The 20,388-nt window shown below is 39.6% G+C and overlaps 1 protein-coding gene across 5 annotated transcripts in view; it reads right to left on the bottom strand.

Annotated features, from left to right (window-relative positions):
- ANKRD28 (ankyrin repeat domain 28) overlaps nucleotides 1-20,388 on the bottom strand; it is a 225,751-nt gene that overhangs the window by 78,264 nt on the left and 127,099 nt on the right. For all 5 annotated transcript variants that reach the window (XM_070797137.1, XM_019964561.2, XM_070797139.1 and 2 more), the window contains one exon: nucleotides 10,869-10,947. In XM_070797137.1, coding sequence (XP_070653238.1) covers nucleotides 10,869-10,947 — 79 coding nt within the window. The remainder of the gene's footprint in view (nucleotides 1-10,868; nucleotides 10,948-20,388) is intronic.

The following is a 20,388-nucleotide window of genomic DNA, read 5'->3' on the forward strand; positions in this document are numbered from 1 at the left end:
CAGTACATTGGTTTGTGTTGGTTGGTATTAGCTGTCTACGTGTTGTATTGCTGTAATATATATTAATTAACATTAATTATAAAGATTAATTCAAGTATATTATGTCAATAAGTCTATACTTGTTGCCATATATAAATACATTTTGCATTTAGGTATATCTGTATATCAAAATGAGATAAGGAGGTTATACATTTATTATTTAAATTTATAGAGACCTAAACTAAACATTAGACCTAAATTAACATATCTCTAAATTTATATTGTTAAAATGTAAATTTTAAAAATTAAATTGACAACTGCTTGATAATTCCTTTGCCATAAAACCCCCATAGGTGTAACTGGGGTAACCAGACAAAAAATTGGCAAAACGGCCCCCCTAGAGTGGGTCCATCTTCCCGCTCAAACTAAAAAAGTAGTGGCTTCTTATCCAGGATTGATAGCTACTTTGATATTAAAGGAAAAAAGCAGAACATTGGATTATTTGGTAAAGAGCCATCAGAAATTGTAATTCCATATAATAAGGAACAACTTGTTGCTCTTCTAATGTTTGATAAAAATTGGCAGATTGCTATAGGAAACCATTTTGGTCAAAATTTTGCATCATTTACCCTCACATGTTTTGCTGAATTTTATATCCAGACATCCAGTTATTTTTTCTGTCAGATGTAAACAATCTCCTATTCCAAATGCTCAAATAGTTTTTACTGATGGGTCAGCAAACGGTAAAGCCTCCATAGTTACTAAAAATCACCAAAAGGTTTTAAAAACACAGGAAACTTCAGCTCAAAGAGCTGAAATAACAGCAGTCATAGAGGCTTTTGCTATGTTTGCAGATGAGGAATTTAACCTTTATTCTGATTCTCAGTATATTGTCAGGTTGTTTCCACACATTGAAACTGCGGTTTTGCCTGAAAATAAAACTACCATATTTCATTTGTTAACTAAATTACAGCAACAAATTCGGAAAAGAAATAAAATATTTTTCATTGGACACATTCGGGCTCATTCCGGATTGCCCGGCCCTTAAAATGCCTTTAATGATTTGGCTGACTTGTTAACCTGAAATACAGTGGCTACTATGATTGAGGAGGCCAGAGCCTCTCACTTACTTTATCGTCAATATGCTACTGCTTTAAGATATCAATTCCAAATTCCCAGAGAGGCTGCTCGAGAGATTGTGTGTTCTTGCTTATATTGCCCCACTGTTTATAATAGTCTACCTATGGGAGTTAATACTCGCGGTCTCAAACCTAACGTACTCTGGCAAATGGATGTAACTCATGTCTCTTCATTTGGAAAACTGTCCTTTGTTCTTTAACTGTAGACACCTTTTCTCATGTTATTATTGCAACTGCTCATACAGGGGAAGCAATTAAAGATGTAATACAACATCTCTTTACTTGTTTTTCATATTTGAGCCTGCTAAAAGCTCTGAAAACTGACAATGCTCCTGCGTCTAAGTCTTTTCAAGAATTTTGTATAAAGTTTCAAATTAAACATAATACTGTCATCCCTTATAATCCCCAGGGACAGACCATTGTTGAAAGAGCGCATCAAACATTAAAAATCCAAATTCAAAAACTAAAAGAAGGGGAGTTTAAGTATAGTTCTCCCCATCAAATCTTGCAACATGCTCTTTTCGTAATAAATATTCTAAATACTGATCTGGCTGGAACTACTGCAACGCTTCGTCATTGATGCCTGGAGCAATTAAATGCAAAACCGTTAGTCAAATGGAAGGACCTTCTCTCAGGACAATGGAAGGGTCCTGACCCCTTATTAACTAGCGGTCGAGGATGTGCTTGTATTTTTCCACAGGATGCAGATTCTCCAATTTAGATCCAAGACAGGTTGATTCGCCATGTTGCAGACCCCCAGACATCCAGTTCCCCCATTGCTTCGATCACAAAAGAGGAGCCCGCTGGAAGGGGAGGCAAGATAAACATCGAGATCCCAGCGGGACCGACGGGGCTGCTGCAGCGCGAACTCCAACCAGAAAATAATTCTACTTATTCTGTTTTGGCTTGTCTACCCTCTCCTTATGTTTTTCTCTTTACCAATGGTTCTGGAAAACTTAATGTACATGTGACTTTCACTGGTGGACCCAATGTAGTGACTTGTGAACAATGCATGCTCTCATTTTGTTTAAACCCTCAATATAATGTTTGCTCTTTGGTAGTGCTACAATGTCCACCTTATCTTATGATGTAACCACTTATTGATATAACTATAGTCTTGCTATGTTACAACAACTACAAGATTTAATGTGATCACGACGATTTATGGGCTTTAATTATTTTAGGAATATCAGCTTTAATAGCAGCAATTACTTCTGTTACTGTGGCAGCAATATCATTGACTCAACAAGTGCATACTGCCCAATATGTTGATACCATGTCTAAAAATGTTTCTTTAACTCTAGCAACGTAGGAAGTTATAGATAGAAAATTGGAGATGAGAGTAGACGCCTTAGAAGAGGCAATAATGCACATTGGGACTGAGTTACAGGCTTTAAAAGTGAAAATGGCTCTGTCTTGCCACGCTGATTAACGGTGGATATGTGTGACATCTTTAAAGGTAAACGAGACAAATTATGAATGGGAAAAAATCAAAAATCGTATCTCAGGTGTTTGGAACAGCTCTGACATTGGCCTGGACTTAGGGAAATTTCATAATCAAATACAGACCCTGGAACACTCTCGACTGGATTTTACCACCGCTGGAGCAGCTAATGACTTATTTCACACCTTCTCTAACTTTACTTCTGGAAAAAACATTCTGTCTAATATCTTTAGTTCTAGTTGTGCTTCTCATAATCATTCTTCCTTGTATTGTCAGGATTCTTCGGCAGAACATTCAAAAGCTCGCGACTGAGCTGCATCTGGCTGTTTTAAGAAATAAAAAAGGGGGAGATGCCGGGAGCCGGCATATTGCATATTGAGTGCATATTGCATATTGAGTGCAGCACTTTTCAGGATCTGGAATAGCTCAACTGGAAATTCTATCACTGCCGGTAGCCAGCGTGAGGAACTCCGCCCATGACAAAGGTCATGAGGAAGGAGGCTCGGCATACGCAAAGGCGGGATCGAGCTTCAGGAGTCCCCCTGGAAATTCTCGAGCATATACCCCCAAAACCAGAGTCTGCCTACTTTCTGCTTTGTGCTTTCACCTACACCTCTGACTTTACGGGGGGCTGTCCCCCACTACCTCTCTGAAAAAAGTTAGCTTACAGCTCCAGTTAATAATTCCTGGGTGTGACAGTGTTTAACCTACAAACTCCTTTGGAAATCCTCTAGCCTGCCTGAATAGGTTTTTCCGGCCACATGTGATTGTTCAGAGCCTCCCAACTGTGAGAGGCAGGAGATGTTCTAAACTGTGTAAACACAGATTCTTTTGAATAGTTAAAAGATTGATTAGAAATTGTATTGGTGAAGGGATTTTCACTTGTTGGGCCAATGTTTGCTGCTAAGTTTCCATATCCCTTACCTGCTGTGTCCCTGGCAGTGTATTGATTAATATAATTGGTGTAAGTAGTAGCTTTAATGTTTGTAACCTGGGACCCTTGAGTTAATTCTTTTTCTTGTTATAGCCCACCACACCTTTGCGCTGTACGAATGCAACTTTATCTAATGCTTTTGGAGGGTGGCTCCTGACCAATCACCTTTAGAGAAAAATAAGTTTTCTGAAGAAAAGGTCTTAAAATGTTCACAGGCCTCCGGGCCAGAAGATAATGCAAATCACCTAAGCTTTTGCATATGATAAGTTTGCAGGAAGAAAGCCTGGTTTGCTGCAAGACTCTACCCCTTCCCCCATTATCCTCTGTGCATAACTTAAGGTATAAAAACTACTTTGAAAAATAAAGTGCGGGCCTTGTTCACCGAAACTTGGTCTCACCATGTCGTTCTTTCTCTTACCTTCTGGCTGAATTATTCAGCCTCTTTTCTCCACTGAATTTCCTCACTGAGCTATCCTTATTTCAGCCTCTTTTCTTCACTGAATTTTCCTACTGAGCTATCCTCATTCTATTACTCTTTATATCCTTAATTAACATTTAATTAAGCAATTGTTTCCTGATCTTCGCCTACGCCGTCTCTCCTTCGAATACCCTGGATCAGCCGGGGCTGGTCCCCGGCAATGGTGGCTATCTGAGTCATGAAGATCATTTTTGTATGGTTCCTCTGTGTATTCTTGCCACCTCTTCTTAATATCCTCAGCTTCTGTTAGGTCCCTACCATTTCTGGGCTTACTTGTGCCCATCTTTGCATGAGATGTTCCCTAGGTATCTCTAGCTTTCTTGAAGAGATCTCTAGTTTTTCTCATTCTATTGTTTTCCTCTATTTCTTCACATTGTTTTCTTAGGAAGGCTTTCTTATCTCTCCTTGCTATTCTCTGGAACTCTACATTCAAATGGGTATATTTTTCCTTTAAATTGCCTTTCACTTCTCTTCTTTTCTCAGCTATTTGGAAGGCCTCTTCAGACAACCATTTTGCATTTCTTTTTCTTGGGGATGGTTTCAAAAATACGAGCATTAAATGAATAGCTCCCAATAAAATTATCTATAGAAGGATATCAAAAAATTAAGTTCTTAAAACAGAAGTTCTTCAAGTCACTGCCTACACAAATTCTACTACATGCTAAGTAGATGGGGGTGGGTAGAGTGTAGAGGAGAGGAAAAGTGGTTCAGATTGTAGCAGAGTTAAGAATATAAACCCTGTAGTCACACAGCCTGGGTCTGAAAGCTGGCTCTAGCTATTATTAGCAATATTATTTTCAGCCAGTTATTGCATCTCTAAATGCTTTCAGTGCAGTTCAGTTCAGTCGCTCAGTCATGTCCAATTCTTTGCGACCCCATGGACTGCAGCACGCCAGGCTTCCCTGTCCATCACCAACTCCTGGAGCTTGCTCACATTCATGTTCATCGAGTCGGTGATGCCATCCAACCATCTCATCCTCTGTCGTCCCCTTCTCCTGCTGCTTTCAATCCTTCCCAGCATCAGGGTCTTTTCAAATGAGTCAGTTCTTTGCATCAGGTGGTCAAAGTATTGGAGTTTCAGCTTCAGCATCAATCCTTCCAATGAATATTCAGGACTGATTTCCTTTAGGATGGACTGGTTTGATCTCCTTGCAGTCCAAGGGACTCTCAAGAGTCTTCTCCAAAACCACAGTTCAAAAGCATCAATTCTTCGACACTCAGCTCTATTCATGGTCCAACTCTCATATCCATACATGACTACTGAAGAAACCATAGCTTTGACTAGACAGACCTTGTTGGCAAAGTAATGTCTTGGCCTTTTAATATGCTGTCTAGGTTGGTCATAGCTTTTCTTCCAAGGAGCAAGCATCTTTCAATTTCATGGCTGCAGTCACCATTTGCAGTGATTTTGGAGCCCAAGGAAATATTCAAGTCTGTCACTGTTTCCACTGTCTCCCCATCTATTTGCCATGAAGTGATGGGACTAAATGCCATGATCTTAATTTTTTGAATGTTGAGTTTTAAGCCAACTTTTTCACTCTCCTCTTTCACTTTCATCAAGAAGCTTTTTAGTTCTTCACTTTCTGCCATAAGGGTGGTCATATCTGCATATCTGAGGTTATTGATATTTCTCCCAGGAATCTTGATTCCAGCTTGTGCTCATCCAGCCCAGCGTTTCTCATGATGTACTCTGCATAGAAGTTAAATAAGCAGGGTGACAATATACAGCCTTGACATACTCCTTTCCCAATTTGGAACCAGTCTTTTGTTCCATGTCTGGTTCTAACTGTTCCTAAAAGCTTTAGTTTCCTTTACTGATAATAATACCTTTAGAGATAAGAGCGGTATAATGCAATCATACATGAAAAAGGTAAATTTAATATAGTACTTGAGAGTACACTCACTGCTTCCTATTACTTCATCCCATTCAATAATAATCGTAAAATTAATTCTACTAAGCTCTAGTGTTAATATAGATTCTACAGATGAATACACTTGTTTGATTACATATAACATGTCGAAGTTATACCCCTCATCCACAAATCTTGAAGATGCATCATGTATAAATATTTGATTTCTAGTGAATTTATTCTGGACTGCAGGTTAAAGGGAGTAAGTAGTTTTACTCAGAAAAAGCAAAACAAACCTAACTGGCCAAAATATAAAAGAGAAGGGGAGGAAACACCACCTTCAATAGAAGAAGCAAATAGTTACAATCACAGACAACAGTATGAAGAATTTCTACCAAATACAGTGAAATCTGTGCCAAATGAAGGGTGTCAGGTGAAGCTTCTTCAATTCTTGGGAAAGCTACGAAGTCATCTAAGTCATACTGATGCACATGTCCTTCTGACCCATTCTCTCCACTGTCTGCGTCCCAGAATCCCTATCTAACATCCTTTCGATGATCGAGAGGTCATCCTCAGGAGAATCTCCCTTCATGCTACAGAAGAACAAGCTAAGGACGCTGCATGAGAGACCAAACAAGCACCTTCATTATTTTTGATAGAGCTGCTGGAAATGGAGGATAAGAATCAATCACCATTGATCACAACCTAAGTTAAGAATCTATGATCCAAGTTGCTGCCCCAACTATCTGTAGTACATCAAGAATAAGCGAAGCTAAGCTACCAGGACTGACAGAAAACATATTCAGTTTGAGAGCTAGGTAAAGAAACAAACACAAGTGATGCTCACTTTTTGCCCCTCCTTACTCTATTCTTTACTGATAGATGCTCTGGGAAAACATATTCCTCAGTGATATATAACGGAGGTCCAGTGGTTAGGGCTCTGTGCTTTCACTGTCAAGGGCTCAGGTTCAATCCCTGGTCAAGCCACACCCCACCAACCAACAATCTTAAAGGATTTAGCACGGGACTAGAGCAAAAATACACAAAGGCAGAGAAAACTGAGCAAGGTAGTTAATAGGTAAATATATTTGAAAGTAATCCCAGGAAAGGAGAGGAAGAATGTGTGAACTACCTATTACACACAGGGGCTTCCCAGGTGGTGCCAGTGGTAAAGAACCTGCTTCCCAGTGCAGGAGACACTAGAGACACGTGTTCAATCCCTGGGTTGGGAAGATCCCCTGGAGGAGAGCATGGCAACCCACTCCAGTATTAATGCCTGGAGAATCCCATGGACAGAGGAGCCTGGCGGGCTACAGCCCATAGGGCTGCAGAGAGCCAGACAGCACAGAAGCGGCTGAGCACGCATGTGTTATACACAACTTCAGAGAAATTAAATTCTGAGCAAAGACCTCAAAGAGCTCTAAGAAAGACATAAGACAATGCAAGGAGATGAGAGCTGGCAGACCAGGATCGAGAAAAGGAAAAAAGCAGTTAAAGATGAAAGCCTAGAAACAACCAAAAGCAAAATAGATATGCCTTAAAACACAGTCAAGAATCTGAAGCCACAGCTAGAACGAATCTGTAAAAACCCAGGTCAGGCTGTCCCTCCACTGGTTTTCCAGATCACTTTAAGGGCCAAAGCAAGCCCTTAACTGGAATGCGCCCACCTCTGCTTTATTCCCTGCTGCTTCTTTCACTTGCCTTCACACATGCTACACTCTGTGGTATTAGTTCTTATCTCTTCATTTCCACCAAGTTACTGCACCACACGCAAGGCTCTCTTCCTTATTTGCTTCAGTTATCTCCTCGTATGTCCCTGAATTCTTTCCTCATAATCCAACACAAATAGCAATTGATCCCCGCCAAACATGCTATTCCTTTACCTTATCCATAGCAATTATCATCGCATGACAAACTATATACATTAACTTGCAATTATGTCCTCCATTAAAACATAAGACCTTTCTTTGGGATTGGAATGAAAACTGACCTTTTCCAGTCCTGTGACCACTGCCGAGTTTTTCAAATTTGCTGACATATTGAGTGCAGCACTTTCACAGCATCATCTTTTAGAATTTGAAATAGCTCAGCTGGAATTCCATTGCCTCCACTAGCTTTGTTCGTAGTGATGCTTCCTAAGGCCCACCTGACTTCACATTCCAGGATGTCCAACTCTAGGTGAGTGGGAGTGATCACACCTTCGTGATTATCTAGGTCATGAAGATCTTTTTTGTACAGTTGTCGGTGTATTCTTGCCACCTCTTCTTAATATCTTCTGCTTCTGTTAGGTCCATATCATTTATGTCCTTTATTGAGCTCATCTTTGCATGAATGGGCTTTATTGAGCCCATCTCTGCAGTTGCCCAGTGGTGTCCAACTCTTTGCGACCCATGGACTGACTGTCCACGGGATTTTCCTGACAAGAATACTGGAGTGAGCTGTGATTAGCAAATTACTTTCACTTATTCTGCAGGATGCCTTTTCGTCTTGTTGGTTTCCTTTGCTATGCAGAAACTTTGAAGTTTGATGTAGTCTCACTTGTAATATCTGCTTTTGTTTCTTTTGTTATTGGTGTCAAATCTAAAATGTCATCACCAAGACTAAGGCCAAGGATCAGTCTTACCGTCTATGTATTCTTCTACGAGTATGATTCTTATGCTCAAGTCTTGAACCCATTTTAAGTTGATTTTTGTGTATAATGTAAGACAGTTGTCCAGTTTTCCCAAAACCATTTACTGAAGAGATGGTCCTTTCCTCACTATATATCCTTGCTTCTTTGTCATAAACTAATTGACCATGATTCGCACGAGTTTATTTTTGGGCTCTTTTTGTTCCGCTGATCAGTGTGCCTCCTTTTATGTCAATACTATGCTGTTTTGATCACTACAGCCCTGATCCTCTTACAACTACACAAGGCGTTACCAAAGAACTCAGTGTTGACAGTTCTATGGTTACTCGACACGTGAAGCAAACTGGAAAGGTGAAAAAGCTCAATAAATGGGTACCTCATGAGCTGACCAAAAACAAAAAAAATTGTCATTTTGAAGTGTCGTTTTCTTTTACTCTTTGCAACAACAATGAGCCACCTCTCGATCAGATTATTTTGTGTGACAAAAAGTGGATTTTAAACAATGAAAACCAGTGTTCATAGTTGGACCAAGAAGCTCCAAAGCACTCCCCAAAGCCAAATTTGCACCAAAAAAGGTCATGGTCACTGTTTGGTTGTCTGTTACCCATCCACTACAGCTTTCTGAATCCTGACAAAACCGTTACATCTGCAAAGTATGCTCAACAAATCAATGAGATGCACTGAAGACTGAAACGCCTGCAGTAGATACTGTTCAATGGAAAGGGCCCAATTCTTTTCCACAACAACGCCTGACCGCCTGTTGCACAACCAACATTTCACAAGTTGAACTGGGCTAAAAAGTCCTGCTGCATCTGCCATATTCACCTGACACCTCTTGCCAACCGACTACCATTTCCTGAAGCATCTCAATAACTTTTTGCAAGGAAAATGCTTCCACGACCAGCTGGAGGCAGAAAATGCTTTCCAAGAGTTTGTCAAATCCTGAAGCACAGATTTTTATGCTATAGGAATACACAAACTTATTTCTCATTGGCAAAAATGTGCTGATTATAATGGTTCATATTTTGATTAATAAAGATGTGTTTGAGCCTAGTTATAATTATTTAAAATTCATGGTCTGAAAGCACAATTACGTTTGCACCAACCTAATATAACTCTATACACTCATGCAACTTGTTATAAAAACCACAGTAAAAAAAATTTATTAATTTATTATGGCAAAAATTCTGTTCAGGCTACTATTTAGTAGGATTTTCACTCAGAATGTCTCTTCAGTGCTCCTTCTCCCAAATATCAAAGGAATGATACTATCTCTCCAACTGCCTTATGCATATCTCTGTGCAATCTGACAACACAAGCTGAATTTGAACATAAGCATCCTTTCTCAATAAGTATCAGATTATTGTAAAATAATCTGGGTACTACAAAAATATTTCTAAGCTCTCTTTGATCACCTATTTTAGGTTTGCAAGAAGTCTGACTGCCATAGGAGCTATTCTATAGGAGACTGTTATACCATTTCTTCATATATAAGGTTTTGAACAGTTTAGAAGTTAAAAATAAAGTACAATTTCCTAAAATAAATTTTACAGGCCCTCAAAAAGAATTAGATATATGATATTTAAAGACATAAATCTTGCTGCCATCATTTTCAAAATATACCTACTATCATATAATTTCTTACCCCTCCAATGCTAGACTAGCTCCAAGCTACCATCACCTCCTCCTTGAAGAACTGTAATCAGCTTCTAGTAACTCTGTGGTCAATGAGGCCTTGTATGACTACTTTGTGTAACACCCAACCCTATATAATGCTTATCCCACTCTATCATAGCTGTCCCTCATCATTCGCACGGAAACTGGTTGGAAGACTCCCTGTGGATATCAAAATTCACAGATGCTCAGTTCTTATGTAAAATGTTATAGTATCTGCATATAACCTATACATGTGCTTCTGAATACTTTAAATTCTCTCTAGATTACTTATAATACCTAATACACTATATAAATAGCAGTAAATAGAATACAATGCTATGTAAATAGCTGCCACTGAATGGTAAATTCAAATTTCCCCCCTTGAACACTCTGGAATATTTTCAATCTATTTTTCACCTATGGTTGGTTCAATCCATGAATACAGAACCCATGAATACAGAGGGCTGACCTCATTCTGATCTATTTTTTCATTTTCCCATAGCATTTATCTCATTTTACATGCTGTAAAGTTTACTTGTATCTGTAGCCTGTTTTTCTTCAGTTATATGCTCCACAAAGGAGGTGACTTGTTTTCCAATGTACTCAGTACCAGAAGACTACCTGGGACATGTTATGAGATCATTACTTCTAGGATAAACAAGTTTCAGGTTGTCTAACAAATATGAGGAAATAGTGAGGTTTAATAAATATTCATGACAAAAATATACATGATGTGCTCTTACACAGAGCTGACCATACCAGATAAAATAAGCAATTCAATGATTTCTGCATCTCCAAGATAGGCAGCAGCATGCAGTGGAGTTCTCTTTTCATTGTCCTGTGATAAGAAGGAAAGGTGGAACATAAATTTTAATATAAAGTTAATTTTAATATACTTTAAATGAAGAAAACCCACTATAAACTAGCTTACTACTTCCACAACTCTAGTATGCAAGTCCCATTAACAGAGTATTTCTTTGCTAGGAGAAGAAAAGCCTAAAAAATATATTTTGGCTTTAAAAGAATAGTATAAAATACAGTAAAGAATAAAAGATAAATCTAAGATGACAAAGCAATAGCTTCTTAGACTTTCTTTGAATAAAGATTTACATTGCTAAAATATACAGGAAAATTTCCTTTACTTCACACTACTTGCCCACCTACCCCAAATATATTTCCACAATTTCACACAGTTTATAAAACAAACCCTAACAAACCAAAAAGGTTGCTTATCAAAATGTTCCTCACCAGGGAACATTTCAAATGTTTCCATAGAACTACAGTGGCAAAAGTAGAAAATATCTCTGGGGATCTGAAATTATCTCTTAAAATAATCTTAAGGTTTTTCTTAAAGTTCCTGCCAATTTTGGTTTTGGCTCTAAAATATATTCCTATCCTATACATAGTCTTCCAACCTTCCTCTAGAAACGGAAGCTATATCTAAGCGCAAGGCTGTGTACACGTCTTGCCTCAACAATAAGGTCCTCCAGTTTGAGAAGCAGGATCTTAGAGTAACGTCACATTTACAGGTTCAGTTCAAAGTATACCTCATCTAAAGTTTCAACAGTGTTGCTGAAGTCACTGCATCTGAGAAAGCTATTCATTTACAAATATTTATTTTGAAATTTACAACCAAATGTTTAGATACTGGTTTTTTGAGCCAGACTGTTAGTTTTTTTTCATTACCCGTTTCCCTCTTTGCCCAGAGGAATAAAGTTTTACCTGGTTATTGACCCACCCAGCAAGAGAACAGACTCCTAGCATGCCTTGAAGCATTGTTACTTAGTGTGGACAGATCATGTGTGGGAGAAAGGAACGGCACAACTTTGACAACTTCAGCCTAAAAGAAACTACTCCAGAGCCAAGACTAACATTTCCCACCTCCCTCACACTGAATAGCACGTGTCAAACTGTGCCAGCTTTGACCATGCAGAGGTAGGCTAATATCCTACAAGACTTAAGCAAAACATACTGAATGATCTTGTAGAGCAAAGCTGCCCCAACAACAAACAGCTGAACCACTGACTTCTAGACTATTAAGAGAAATAAAATTCTTAAATAGGTATCATGGACATCCCTGGCAGTCCAGTGGTTGGCAGTCCGCCTGCCAGTGCAGGGGACATGGGTTTTACCCCTGGTCCGGGAAGATCCCACATGCCAAGGGACACCTAAGCCTGTGTGCCACAACTCCTGAGCCCGTGCTCCACAATAAGAGAAGTCACAGCAACGCAGAAGCCCCAGCACCGCAGTTAAGAGTGCAGCCGCCATGCACTGCAACTAGAGAAAACCCACGCGGCAGCAACAAAGACCCAGTGCGGCCACACATGAGTAAGTAAGTAAATAACAATCATAAAATGGGTATTTTTGGAGGGGTCTCGTATTATGATATTGTAACTTTCAAGACTAAAAAAATGAAAAATTTCACATCACAATAATCTTCCAGTTTGGCAATACTCCAATTATACTAAGAAAAGATTGTTATACCAAATGGGAATAAATTAGGGGAAAAAACTGCTAATCAAAACAGGGGTTAAAAATATTCACAGGCAATTCTAAAAAGGTTTAGATGTATTTATATAAAATTATTAGAAAATATGTATAATACATAATTATAACTGGCCCCATATACATTTCTTCATATAATGTTAATATATTTGTGTCCTTAAAATAGTAACAGGTGATAAAAAAAAAAGAGGTTGATATAGTAGTTGTTACTGTTGTTTTATAAGCTAAGAGTTCTTGTCTCTCTAAAGCCCAGTTAATTTCCACAAGATCGTATTTTTTCTTCCAATACATACCCCATTAAACAAATGGTTTGCATAGCAATTATCGGACAAATAGTCATTGAAAAAGCTAACACAGAAGCACTAAAATATAAGGCTTTATTCAAAGCTGAGTCCTAAACTTAATCACTTCAATAAAAGGATCCTGGGCTGAAGGCTTTTCAGTGTTAATCACTAACACATCAAACTTCCCTATGGTATTTGGTGGTCAATGGTTTAGTCGCTAAGTCGTGTCCAACTCTTGAAACACCGTGGACTGTAATCTTCCAGGCTCCTCTGTCCATGGGGATTCTCCAGGCAAGAATACTGGAGTGATCTGCCATTTCCTTCTCTACCCTATGGTATCCCTGGGTCAGGAAGATCCCCTGGAGAAGGAAATGGCAACGTACTCCAGTACTCTTGCCTGGAAAATCCCATGGATGGAGAAGCCTGGTAGGCTATAGTCCATGGGGTCACAAAGAGTCGGACACGACTGAGCGACTTCACCTTCTTTCCTTCTTTAAACCCACTCAAACTGAGGAAAACATCTCCTCCACAGTATAAACCACATACACAGCACTCACAGAACACATACACACTCACATTTATGTGTGAGAGATGTATGGAATTCTATGACTCAATGCCTTGAATCCTATTAATGTATTTTATGACTATGAATGTTTTTTCCCTTTGATCTGTAGAGAGGAAAAACTAAGGAACAAATTGATTAATTTTAAAAGAAAAAATTTTACCTATCAAATTTAGCTGCAGTTAAATACTGAAAATGATACAATAAAACACTTAAGTTCCTTTTAACAAAATTTATTAGAATGAAAAAATCCTCTTACACACGCTGAATTTCACTTCAAGGATTTTTTTTTTTTTAGATAAAGATACTGCTATGTGTGAGAAAAACTTTAAGTATATTTACTGACCATAGTTGGAAGCAAAATGCTGAAACAATTTAAATGCCCATCAACAAGCAAACGGTTATTAAAAAATTATGAAACGCAAGCAGTTCTTAACCAACCTTGATTTAACTGACTCAAGTTAATCAACATTCTGTTTCCTGAGTAAAACTAAGGGTGACTTTGGCACAGCATGTGTTCTGAGTATCAGACCACGGCAGCCGGCCCTGCTCGTGCACCCCTATCACTGGGTATGTGCACCAAGGGGAGAGAGGTGTGCTAACACACCTGCTTGCGCCAACTGCGCCTGCAATCACACGTGCGATTTGTTTACATATTATTTAAACCGAGAAACAGGAGTGAAGAAAAAGCAAATTGTCTGTATGATCACTAGGTTAAATACTATATTAAGACTCAATACAAGCTACCAAAAAAAGTACTGTTGAACTGGGTGCAGCCAAGACAACTGATGCACTAAGGCAGTTAATATATGCAGAGCTTGTCTTGGGTATCTAAATTCTTACATCACTTTAAGAAACCCCAAATGGGAATTAGAGCTAACACCCTGGGGCAATGGTCTATGCAAGGAAAGTAACACTGAACTCCTGTTAGTGGACTCCACATTGTCAACCAAAAGCCTTACCCTGATTTTTAAAAACCAGCTGGAATATTACACATTATTACAGTAAAATGATTAAAGATCATTTAAAATGCTTCCTTCTGTCAGACTTTGATTAGCTTATCAACTACCAGTTGTGCACATTTTTAGATTAGAGTCTTGGAGCTGTATATCCATGGAATGAAACACTATGTCCAATTCCAAAGTGTGTGGGTTTTCCCCACACATCCACACAACGTCCCAAGGCTAGCTAGCTCTCCTACAACTTAACACGATTCTGACACTACCCGCCAGGGGACAGCATCAGATGCCACAGGCTAAGGACTCAGTGCTACAAGAGGGGTTCCCCGCCCCACCACAGAGGTCAACAGCAAATTCAGGTTGTTATCAGACCGCTGACTGGCTACAAACCCAGGTTCCCCTGACCTCCTTGGCTGTGACTAACTGCTAGAGCTGCTGACAAGACTTAGAAAAGCAGTTTGCTAACTAGATTACCAGGTTATTACACAAGATGCTGGAGGATATGAATTACAACAGTCAGATGAAGAGAAACACAGGACAAGATCCTAAACAAAGGAGATTCCGTCCTCAGAGTCTGAGGCCTGGCCCAGTGGCACGTTTAAGCATTTCTGGTTCACCAGCCTGGAAACTCTCTGAACCCCTCACCTTGTGGGTTTATGAGTTCCCACTGACTGCTGGCAACTGAACTCAATTTCCAGCCCTTCTCTCCTCAGAGATCAGAGGGTGAGACTAAAAGTTCCGATCACGTGGTTGGCTCCACAGGCAAGGACCCCTTTCCAAAAGTCGTCTCATTAACATAAGGCACCACGGTTTTCCTCCTAGGAAATGTCAAAGTTTTTTCTGTGCTAGAAATAGAGACTAAGACTAAATATATATATTTCCTATTATAAACCATAATATTACACTATGCTTTCAATTTAAAATAACAAGCAGACCCCAGTGCTCCTTATTAATGGAACATCTCTAAAGCGAAGTGTTAAATGAAAAATGCAGCCTAGCAACAATTGTGTTAAAGGTTCTACACACTCCTAGACTTGAATATGCATAAAACATCCTTCAAGGATACTCAAGGATATCCTGTATATTTAAGATACAGTGACTGCCTCTAGGTGAAGATCACTGACACACGAGAGTTTGAGGGTGAGAGAGTTACTTCTCACCATCTGTGGCCTTTGGTACTGCCTGGAGTTACTACCATGTACATGTTTCAAATAGTAAAATAAAAAATTAAAAATAACATTTCAATCAGCTGAAAAGCATTTCAATAACTTCCCATACCAGGCATTTTTACAAGTCCAAGTGCCCATTAAAAAAAAATGTTTCTTACATAATCAGTTTTTAAAGAAACCATACCTCCATGTTGTATTTCAAACAAACTTAACTAGAATTATTAAATACACAAAACAGACGCAAATAAAAAATTTAACTCATTTGATCACAAAGCTTTTTGATTATATCCACTGAAGTAAACACATTTTTCTTGTAGTTCTCACGTGGTGCTCTGAAAAGATATTTTGTGCATATGATCAGGACTACAAAAATTATTTACCCTCCCTCAATAAAAGCAAAACAAAAAATAGCTTTAGCTCTTACAAGTGATTATCCCGAAGATGAAAAAAGGACACACATTAATGGAGACTAGTGACTGCTAACCACTTAAAGCTGATACTGTTAGTTGCTCAGCTGTGTGACTCTCTGCAGCCCCATGGACTGTAGCCCACCAGGCTCCTCCGTCCATGGGATTTCCCAAGCAAGAGTACTGGAGTGAGTTGCCACTCCCTTCTCCAGGGGATCTTCCCTACCCAGGGATCAAACCCGGGTCTCCCACATTGCAGGCAGAGTCTTTAGCGTCTCAGCCACCAGGCGAGCCCCATAGGCAAATGCTATGCCGGTGCAGTGCGTACCAGTGACTGGACAATGAGGACGTTACTTTGTGGTGGTACAACAGTTCTCCATCTTGAACCTGTGGGTGGTTATACAAATCTACACATATGGCAAAATGTCCCAGAATTATATACGAAGACATTAGTACTACTCCGTTCCTCCTCCCCCCAAATGGGTGCATGCAAAAACTGCTGAAACCCAAGAAAGATGTGTTGTCTAATTGAGCTGTACTGTGCCAGTATCAACTTCCTGCTTTGGGGGTTTCCCTGGCAGTCCAGTGGTTAAGACTCCATGCTTCCAATGCAGGGGGCACGGGTTCGATCCTTGGTTGGGGCACTGAGCTCCCACATGCTGTAGTGCAACCAAAAAAAAAAAAAAAAAAAACACCCTAAACTTCCTGCTTCTGATAATGCACTGTAAGTAACAGGTCATCATAGGAGGAATCTGAAAGATGGAAACACAAAACCCTCTCTGTACCATTTTTTAAAATTCTGGAGTGTCCATAAATAATTTCTCCAAAATAAGGTTTTTAAAAAGTGTTCAGAAACATCCTGAATTATACTTTAGTTTTTATGCTGTTTTATGGTGAACTTTGAAATGCTCACCAAAACACAGGCAAGCAAGGTTAACAACTTGTGAGAAAGAAGGGAATCCACGGTGCATCTCAGCACAGGCCAGGAAAAGGGTGAGATCCACTAGGAAGTGCCTTACGTTAAACCTGGGAACTCAAACTGCACCTCTACGTTCTCAACATTTTCTGTGGAAGTTTTAACTTAAAGCAGATCTGGGGACCTGGCTGGAATAGGAGGAAATGTTTATGTGAGTAGTCAGTCGTATCCAACTCTTGGCGACCCCAGGGACTATATAAAAATAGTTAAGTGAAAGACAGAAATGATAAACTGAGAGACAGCACATCTGTATAAGGAGAAATAGAGAGTCTAAGAATTCACCTATTGATACGGATTCAATTACATCCTCCGCAGCAGTGACTCAAATCCGTAATTCTGCCCTGCTCCAGGTGCTGAAGCTTTCGTGTATATTAGCTGAAACCAGGAAGGACAGTAGCACTAGCATCACACAGCTTGCTTTATATGCTGGGACCGCTCTAAGCATTTTACCTCAGCAGGTTAAGAAAATGAATACCGAATAGGAAATCAAGTCACAGAAAAAAAGTTTAAGGAATTTACTCATCTGGAATTGGCAGAATCAGGACAGAAGCACCGGCAGTTGGGCTCCAGGGTGCATGCTGTTAACTTATTCGACCCAATGGACCCTAGCCCACCAGGCTCCTCTGTCCACAGCATTTCCCAGGCAAGAATACTAGAGCGGGTTTGCCATGCCTTTCTCAGGGGATCTTCCCAACCCAGGGATCGAACCTGTATCTCTTATGTCTCCTGCATTGATAGGCAGGTTCTTTACCACCAGCACCACCTGAGAATCTCAATTTACTATACACACTCTATAAGGCTCCATTGTACACTGAACCATTGTTTGTTTAAAACTAACCACTCTCCCTCAAAACCTGTGGCCTGACTTCACTTTTTCTTATCAAACTTCTTATAATTTTCTAAGTAGTTTTCTTTTCTCTGTTTTCCATTTACTTTCCTCTAATGGTTACTTTCTTGGCTGCCACTTATCATTTTTACTTTTATTTCTACTACTATCAGACTGAAACTTTGTTAAAAAATCTGGGTATCAGCTTCTGGTCCACATAACTCAGCTGGAGTTACCCAGGAAGGAGTCAAATCTACTCTTTGTCTTCACCTCTTCATAAAGTAAGTTATGATAGCTGGTTGTCCTCAAGACCCTGCACTCGGAGAAGTGGTTAACCTCTGCCTTGGGGATATAGTTTTATAGGGCGCTGGTGGATGTCTAAGATGCTTCAAATAAGAGAACCCTAGTTTTTTTCAGTATGGAAGTGACACTCTGTACACTTAAGAACCATCTGGAAGAATCCTCAGGTTGCATTTTTAATTTTTATTTTTATGTGCCAGCAGATCAAAGTTGGAAGGCAATTTCACATTCACTAAATCATTAGCTCAATCACCTTTAGTGGCACCAATTATCTCCACTCTCCCTCCTTAACCTGATGTTTGAAAGCACTAACCTATCACTGAAACCAGTTGCTGTTCAGTCGCTCAGTCATCTCCAACTCTTTGCGACTCCATGGACTACAGCATGCCAGGTTTACATCCTTCACCATCTCCCGGAGCTTGCTCAAACTCACGTCCATTGAGTCGGTGATGCCATCCAACCATCTCATCTGTCGTCCCTTTCTCCTCCTGCCTTCAATCTTTCCCAGGGTCAGGGTCTTGTCCAATGAGTCAGCTCTTCGCATCAGGTGGCCAAAGTATTGGAGCTTCAGGTTCAGCATCAGTCCTTCCAATGAATATTCAGGGTTGATTTCCTTCAGGATGGACTGGTTTGATGTCTTTGCAGTCCAAGGGACTCTCAACAGTTTTCTCTAGCACCACAGTTCAGAAGCATCAATTCTTTAGCACTCAGCCTTCTTCATGGTCCAACTCTCACATCTATATGTGACTACTGGAAAAACCACAGCTTTGACTATACGGACCTTTGTCAGCAAAGTAATGTCTCTGCTTTTTAATATGCTGCCTATTGAAACCAGTTAATCTCTACTAATAGAAAGAATAGTGGCACATTTTCATCTTTCACCTTTGTTTCCTTTACCAAGAATGCATTTTGCCTGCCCAAATCCTTCCTACTCTTTATGGCCCAGTTCAAATTTCATCTCCGCCACAGTCTTCAGGACCATGTCAATTCACTGGGATCGTTCTACCCCGTGCTTCTATTACGACATTATCATTTGTACTATTCAGGTGGCATTCTTGTTATTGCTCAACTCTGGTTTATGTCATGGTTTCATAATTAGGTAATAAGTATCTGGAGGAAGCAAACTATCTAATTTTATACCCACAGCACCTGGCTGAAAGTTACATACCCCACAGGCACTAGAGAGGTTTACACAAATTAAAATGTTAATGAAGAAAATTCACCATGAATCAATGATACACTAATGTAATGCAGCTTGTAAGAGACATGTATATCGACTTTTGGGGTCCTAGAACACAGTGCATTCTAGAAGAGCCTCTGACAAACAACTACCCAGATCTCTGGGAACACACAACTATAAAAATGAGTTAACAACTAGTTCTATAATGTTTGTTATGATTCTCTTCCAAGGAATACTTTGAGAACCTCTGTGGAACCTTTAAGTTTCAGATTACAACATGAAAAATCATCTGCATTTAGCAGAACGATGGAACTTTAAGTAAAAAGTATTTTCGACTAGTAGATGGTCTATGTTTCTCTCACTATTCCTAACAGCTACTGTTTACTGAACACATACCTTAGATGGCATTACTGGGTGCAAGGGAAAGAAATCTAAATTGAATCTGTTTAGGTAAAACGAATCTATCAGAAGGATGCCAGAATACCTCATGGAGCTGAGCACCAAACAACTACAGTTTTGGTAAGGAAGGCACATGGCAAGGCCACAGGGGAGCATGAAACATTCAGGACTCTTGTCTTTTTCTGTTTTTTCAGCATCAGCTTCTTTCCTTTGCCTTTACCAACAACACTTTCCCTCACATTAGGAAATAACACCAATAGAGATCCTGGGGTTTCCTTTGAAAAATTCAGCAGACCCAAGAGAAGTCTTTAATTTTAAACCTCAGAATAGTATTCTGATAGACTCCACTTTGGCAGGTTGCTTACCTGTATACCAACAGAGTGCAGTAACCATGTGGGACAACAAGCTTTTCAGAAAAGGAGTGCAACCCACAGATCTTTATTTTGTGGCAGGCACTGCATAAGGCATTTCACATATCTGCTTTACTTTGCAAAATGATTGTACGGTTTAGCCTGCATTATTCTTAAGAATATGCCTGCTTTTAAACCTAGGCTCTTCACCAAAACACTGTTAACAACAGACCAATTAAAAGTATTTATCAAAGTTTGGTAAGCTGTGGATTCTCCTGCGAATTGTGAAAAAAGCAAAACAGCTACAAGTACACGGCTTAGCTCCCTGGGCTGGAGGCTGACCTGCCCCACACTTGGGGACA

The sequence above is a fragment of the Bos indicus genome, chromosome 1 (assembly GCF_029378745.1).
Source record: "Bos indicus isolate NIAB-ARS_2022 breed Sahiwal x Tharparkar chromosome 1, NIAB-ARS_B.indTharparkar_mat_pri_1.0, whole genome shotgun sequence".
Taxonomy (NCBI): Eukaryota; Metazoa; Chordata; class Mammalia; order Artiodactyla; family Bovidae; genus Bos; species Bos indicus.